Source organism: Bufo bufo, chromosome 5, assembly GCF_905171765.1.
Source record: "Bufo bufo chromosome 5, aBufBuf1.1, whole genome shotgun sequence".
Lineage (NCBI taxonomy): Eukaryota > Metazoa > Chordata > Amphibia > Anura > Bufonidae > Bufo > Bufo bufo.
Window position 1 is genome coordinate 22,613,184 of NC_053393.1, and position 7,528 is coordinate 22,620,711.

The following is a 7,528-nucleotide window of genomic DNA, read 5'->3' on the forward strand; positions in this document are numbered from 1 at the left end:
GTTCAGGATGAAAAAGTAAGTGAACCCTCGAATTAAAAAACCCTTCAGCAGCGTTCACCATCACCAAACATTTCCTGTGGCTGCAAATATGATTGAACTGAAGAGGAATTTTGGACCATTACACCGTGCAGATGTGTTTAAGTTAATCCTGACCTGAACACTATGGAGATGCTGTGACGTGACCTGAAGAGTCCTGACCTTAACCCTATGGAGATGCTGCAGCATGACCTGAAAAGTCCTGAACTTAACCCTATGGAAATGCTGTGACATGACCTAAAGAGTTCTGACCCTTACCCTATAGAGATGATGTTACATGACCTGAAAATTCCTGGCCTTAACCCTATGGAGATGCTGTGGCATGACCTGAAGAGTCCTGACCCTAACTCTATGGAGATGCTTTGACATGACCTGAAGAGTCGTTGCCTTAACCCTATGGATATGTTATGACATAACCTGAAGAGTCCTGACCTTAACCATATGGAGATGCTGCAGCATGACCTGAAAAGTCCTGAACTTAACCCTATGGAAATGCTGTGACGTGACCTGAAGAGTCCTGACCTTTACCTATGGAGATGATGTGACATGACCTGAAGAGTCCTGGCCTTAACCCTATGCAGATGATGTGCCATGACCTGAAGAGTACTGGCCTTAAAGGAGTTGTCCAAGTTATTTTTATTGATGACCTATCCTCAGGATAAGTCATCGATGTCAGATCGGTGGGAGTCCCTCGCTAGCAGGCGCCCGTTTTAAATGGCTGATCACCGACATATTTTTACATGGGTTGGTCGGGAAGGCGTTAACCTATAGAGATGCTGTGGCATGATCTGAAAAGTCCTGATGTTAACCCTATAGAGATGCTGTGGCATGATCTGAAAAGTCCTGATGTTAACCCTATTGAGATGTTGTGGCATGACCTGATCAGTCCTGACCTTAACTCTATGGAGATGTTGTGACATGACCTGAAGAGTCCTGACTTTCACCCTATGGAGATGCTGTGGTATGACAGAGCTGTGTACACAAGGCATCCTAGACATATTGATGAATTGTAACACATTTGTAGAGAGGAATGGTCTAAGATTCCTTCTCAACATTGTCCAAATGTTATTTGCGGCTACAGGAAATGTTCGGTGGAGGTGATTACTCTTTGCCGGGATAGGCCACGATATTGAGATATTGTCCAAGAAAACTGTCCCATGTGACAACATGGAAATTGCTGTCACCTCCAATGACAAGGGAAGTGTAGATGTTCCCTGTCGATGGATGCACCACAATGCCATAGAAATCAGGAAGGTCCTTGGCTCCTGATTTCCTCCATCATAGCAACCTCCTCCTCCTGTGACAAGACTGTTCTGGAGTGATTTATCTCCAAAGATAAGTGCAACAATTAGAGCAGGTCATTCTGGGAGTAGTAGTTGTATGACAACTATCATAAAAGACTCAGGTCCTTTAGCCGAACATATGGCCAGCTGCCAAGTATATGACTGGCTACCAGCATCCCTAACTCAGAAGCTAAACCAGTCGAGGTTTGCTGAATTCCAAGTAACACAAGCAACAACAGACGGTCGTAGTTTCCACTATAACAGAGCCTCGAACAGGTGGTGACCTCATCATAGTATCATTCAGCATCTATAAAGGGGATTTATGGAGACGGAGGTCCCCTGCACTGTAGCTACTGCTGTAGAGGCAGAACCAATTTGGAGGTGACATAAGGTTTATTGTCTCCCATCATAAACATCGCACATTACAGATTTACATTCTCATCCTCAACATGGCAGGAATATGACGAGAAATCAATCCCGCCTAGCAGTGAAATAGGCAGAGTTTTTTTCCCAGTCCACTAATGGATTCTGGGTGTTGCTGATATTGCAGAATGTGCAAGAAGCTGCTGGCATCATGTTTTATTTAAGGTGTTCCTATCCCATGTCCCAAATTCGGAACCAGTTAATTTCATAATTTCATAATATTTATAGAGGCCAGGGTGCCGTATTTTCTGATAGAGAGGTCTAAATCCCCTACTTCCACATCACACAGCCTTAGAATAACATGTTAAAATGTTGGCTACCTGCAGACACCACTAGATGGAGCTTAGGAGCTGTATAGTATTCATCTCTGTGCTGTGAGCTCCCTCTAGTGGTGGCTATAGGCACTCAGAATATTATCTTGTAATTTAATGGAGGGGGGATTTTATTAAAGGGGCTCTCTGGGATTTTTATATTGATTGCTTATCCTCAGGATAGATCAACAATATAGATTCACCTTTTTGAGGCAGGGTTGACTTAGAGGGGGCAGAGACAAACATTCTGCCATGCAATACACTAAAAAAGAAAAGGGTTGAAGGTGTATTCCCATCATTAATATATGATATTGCTTCCTGAATGGTGGACTACCACAACCCCCACCATCCTGGGACTGAATGAGCAACAGTGGTGGACCCCTTTACTATTTTACACTGTATCGTGGCCCTCTGACCTGCCAGCTGTGCAGGGAACTGCCTCGCTATCTCATTCACATGAGAGGAGACCATGATGCAGTTCTTTGCAGAGCTCTCAGCCAGGAGTGCTGCTGTGCACGAAAAATGGGAAGCAGTGCTCAACCAGCACTACAGCGCCTCAATCTCAGGATCTGTAGTCATACCCCCACCAATCAAACAGTGAGACAGGAATGCCCCTTTAAGGCCGAAATTATAACTAGGTATTATAAGTGGACAGGAGAAGATGAACCCGGTCAAGTCCTCGAGGGGGGAAGCTAGGGCCATGTGCCTTTGGGGAAGGAAGGAGGAACACCGACAAACCACTGGTTGGCCATAGTACCTAGATACAGAGTAACAAACTGAACATTTGCCCCATGTGAAGGAACCAGTGGCCAAGACTCTGAGGTCCTCCTTTTGTTACAGTCTCACCATATCTGTAACTGTCTCTTTTTTGTGTTTCAGAGACGTGCCAGGAAGGTGAAGTGTTGTCTCATCTCTACCGGAATCTTTGTTGTCTTGGTGATTATAGTCATCATTGTCACTTCCGTTAAAAGTTAGCCAAACATGAGGACCTCCTTCTGCGATCCCCACTGGAGCTAATGTGCATCCTCGGCCTATGCTGTCTCTTGCAGTTTCTAAGCTTTTTTACGGCTCCGCCTGCACTGTGATAAGTAACCACCTCCTTCTGATGAGTGAGCGCTCTAAATATTTATGCCTCATAAAACTATGTGTGATGTTTGCATTAAAAATAATAAAAAGAGATAAAAGAGCAATTGTCTCAGAGTCATGGCAATCTGTGCAGAGAATCTGGAATTACAAGTGACCTGAACTCACACAGTCTATGTAGCAGGTCTGTGATTGGATGGTGGTGTCGCAATGTGTGCAGTGAGGTCACACAGTCTATGTAGCAGGACAGTCTGTGATTGGATGGTGATGTCACAATGTGTGCAGTGAGGTCACACAGTCTATGTAGCAGGTCAGTGATTGGATGGTGGTGTCACAATGAGTGCAGTGAGGTCACACAGTCTATGTAGCAGGTCTGTGATTGGATGGTGGTGTCGCAATGTGTGCAGTGAGGTCACACAGTCTATGTAGCAGGTCAGTGATTGGATGGTGGTGTCACAATGAGTGCAGTGAGGTCACACAGTCTATGTAGCAGGACAGCCTGTGATTGGATGGTGATGTCACAATGAGTGCAGTGAGGTCACACAGTCTATGTAGCAGGACAGTCTGTGATTGGGTGGGGATGTCACAATGAGTGCAGTGAGGTCACACATTCTATGTAGCAGGTCAGTGATTGGATGGTGATGTCACAATGAGTGCAGTGAGGTCACACATTCTATGTAGCAGGACAGTCTGTGATTGGGTGGGGATGTCACAATGAGTGCAGTGAGGTCACACATTCTATGTAGCAGGTAACTGTGTTATTGGATGGTGATGTCACAATGAGTGCAGTGAGGTCACACATTCTATGTAGTAGGTAACTGTGTTATTGGATGGTGATGTCACAATGAGTGCAGTGAGGTCACACAGTCTATGTAGCAGGTCAGTGATTGGATGGTGATGTTACAATAAGTGCAGTGAGGTCACACAGTCTATGTAGCAGGTCAGTCAATGATTGGATGGTGATCTCACAATGAGTGCAGTGAGGTCACACATTCTATGTAGCAGGTCAGTGATTGGATGGTGATGTCACAATGAGTGCAGTGAGGTCACACAGTCTATGTAGCAGGTCACTGTGTTATTGGATGGTGATGTCACAATGAGTGCAGTGAGGTCACACAGTCTATGTAGCAGGTCAGTGATTGGATGGTGATGTCACAATGAGTGCAGTCAGGTCACACAGTCTATATAGCAGCTCAGTCTGTGATTGGATGGTGATGTCACAATGTGTGCAGTGAGGTCACACAGTCTATGTAGCAGGACAGTCTGTGATTGGATGGTGATGTCACAATGAGTGCAGTAAGGTCACACAGTCTATGTAGCAGGTCAGTGATTGGATGGTGATGTCACAATGAGTGCAGTGAGGTCACACATTCTTTGTAGCAGGTCAGTCTGTGATTGGATGGTGATGTCTCAATGAGTGCAGTGAGGTCACACATTCTATGTAGCAGGTCAGTGATTGGATGGTGATGTCTCAATGAGTGCAGTGAGGTCACAGTCTATGTAGCAGGACAGTCTGTGATTGGATAGTGATGTCACAATGAGTGCAGTGAGGTCACACATTCTATGTAGCAGGTCAGTGATTGGATGGTGATGTCACAATGAGTGCAGTGAGGTCACACATTCTATGTAGCAGGACAGTCTGTGATTAGATGGTGATGTCACAATGAGTGCAGTGAGGTCACACATTCTATGTAGCAGGACAGTCTGTGAATGGATGGTGATGTCTCAATGAGTGCAGTGAGGTCACACAGTCTATGTAGCAGGACAGTCTCTGATTGGATGGTGATGTCACAATGAGTACAGTGAGGTCACACATTCTATGTAGCAGGACAGTCTGTGATTGGATAGTGATGTCACAATGAGTGCAGTGAGGTCACACATTCTATGTACCAGGTAATTTAGTGATTGGATGGTGATGTCACAATAACTGCAGTGAGATCAGTCTATGTAGCAGGTCATAGTTACATAGTTAATACGGTTAAAAAAAAGACATAAGTCCATCAAGTTCAACCAAGGGATAGGTGGGGACGAAAATCCCAGAAGGAAGTGAGACTCAGATTTCTACACATTTTCATAAGCAATAATGTCATTTACTTTAAAGAATTCATCCAAACCCTTTTAAAAACTGTCCCCTGTTCCTGCTGTGACCACGTCCTGAGGAGTCTATTCCACAGATTCACAGTTCTTACAGTAAAGAAGCTTTGACGCTTCTGGAGACTGAACTTTTTCTTCTCCAGTCGGAGGCAGCGCCCCCTTCTCTTTTGAGGGCATTTTACATTGAACAGTTTTTCACCGTATTTTTTGTATGGCCCATTTATACACTGAACAAAAATCGAAACGCAACACTTTCGGTTTTGCTCCCATTTTGCATGAGCTGAACTCAAAGATCTGAAACAGTTTCTACATACACAAAAGACCCATTACTCTCAAATATTGTTCACAAATCTGTCTAAATCTGTGTTAGTGAGCGCTTCTCCTTTGCCATCCCACCTCGCAGGTGTGGCATATCAAGGTGCTGATTAGACAGCATGAATATTGCACAGGTGTGCCTTAGACTGCCCACAATAAAAGACCACTCTGAAATGTGCGAAGTTTTGCCTTACGGGGGGAAGGGGGGTTGTTGATTGTGGCCTGTGGAATGTTGGTCCACTCCTCTTCAATAGCTGTGCGAAGTTGCAGAATATTGGCAGGAACTGGGTTACGTTGTCGTATGCGCCGATCCAGAGCATCCCAAACATGCTCAATGGGTGACATGTCCGGTGAGTATGCTGGCCATGCAAGAACTGGGATGTTTTGGGCTTCCAGGAATTGTGTACAGATCCTTGCAATATGGGGCCGTGCATTATCATGCTGCAACATGAGGTGATGGTCGTGGATGAACGGCACAACAATGGGCCTCAGGATCTCGTCACGGGATCTCTGTGCATTCAAAATGCCATCAATAAAATGCACCTGTGTTTATTGTCCATAACATACACCTGCCCATACCATAACCCCACCGCCACCATGGGCCACTCCATCCACAACATTGACGTCCGCAAACCGCTCACCCACACAACACCACACACGCGGTCTGCCATCTGCCCTGAACAGTGAAAACCGGGACTCGTCCGTGAACAGAACGCCTCTCAAATGTGCCAGATGCCATCGAATGTGAGCATTTGCCCACTCAAGTCGGTTACGACGACCAACTGCAGTCAGGTCCAGACCCCGATGAGGATGACGAGCGTGCAGAGGAGCTTCCCTGAGACGGTTTGTGCAGAAATTTTTTGATTATGCAAACCGATTGTTGCTGCAGCTGTCCGGGTGGCTGGTCTCAGACGATCATGGAGGTGAACATGCTGGATGTGGTTGCTAGTGTTGGGCGTGAATATTCGAATCAGGAATTTTAATAGCGAATATCGGCACTTCGAGAATTCGCGAATATTTAGAATATAGTTCTATATATTCGTATTAGCGAATATTCTAGATTTCTTTTTGCTTGAACCCATGATCCCTTCCTGCTTCTTGCTTGTGGGCCAATGAGAAGGCTGCAATGTCTTGGTCTGAGCTTAGCAACATCCCTAGCAACCAATAGAATAGTTTCCTACCCCTTACTATATAAGAACCTCCCCAGCAGCCATTTTCGGCTTTTTTTTTTGCATTTATGAGAGAGACAGCAGTGTCATTGCTATGTTCTGTGCTTTGGTGTGTCAAACTCATTACATTAGTTAGTTAGCTGATATATAATACAGATAGTTAGTAGGAGATAGTCAGTGTAGGTTATATCCTGATATAGTGTAGCTGATTGGTTCTGCTGTCCATACATACATAGTGCTGTGATGTCACAAGTTCACAAAAATACTTAGTGCACCAATCAGTAATATGTGGTCAGACCTGCTAAAATGTTAAGTTGCGCATGATTAATTGCTGATTTGCGCAATCGCAAATATATTAGAGCACTCTATCTGCATATAAAGCTATTGTAATGTTCTGCCGTGCCAACCATTTCCTCCAGTCTTCGAGCAGCTTGAAAAATGTAGCAAAAGCGACCCACGCCTGTATTGCACGCATTACGCAAATATTGCATTGCCGATTTTCGCGATCAAGAAAATAATCGCGAATTCTCGCATTTGCGAAGTTATTACGAATTCGAATTATGCCCCTGCCGCTCATCACTAGTGGTTACATGTGGTCTGCGGTTGTGAGGCCGGTTGGATGTACTGCCAAATTCTCTGAAACGCCTTTGGAGACATCTTATGGTAGAGAAATGAACGCATTTATTGCACGGGCAACAGCTCTGGTAGACATTCCTGCAGTCAGCATGCCAATTGCACGCTCCCTCAAACCTTGGCGACATCTGTGGCATTGTGCTGTGTGATCAAACTGCACATTTCAGAGTGGCCTTTGTAA

General features: G+C 45.0%; 1 protein-coding gene across 2 annotated transcripts in view; it reads left to right on the plus strand.

Moving 5' to 3' along the window:
• Window positions 1-3,243, plus strand: part of TSNARE1 (t-SNARE domain containing 1) — a 235,351-nt gene extending 232,108 nt beyond the window's left edge. For both annotated transcript variants that reach the window (XM_040432067.1, XM_040432068.1), the window contains one exon: window positions 2,933-3,243. In XM_040432067.1, coding sequence (XP_040288001.1) covers window positions 2,933-3,028 — 96 coding nt within the window. In that variant the 3' untranslated portion in view covers window positions 3,029-3,243. The remainder of the gene's footprint in view (window positions 1-2,932) is intronic.
• The last annotated feature ends 4,285 nt before the right edge of the window (window positions 3,244-7,528 follow it).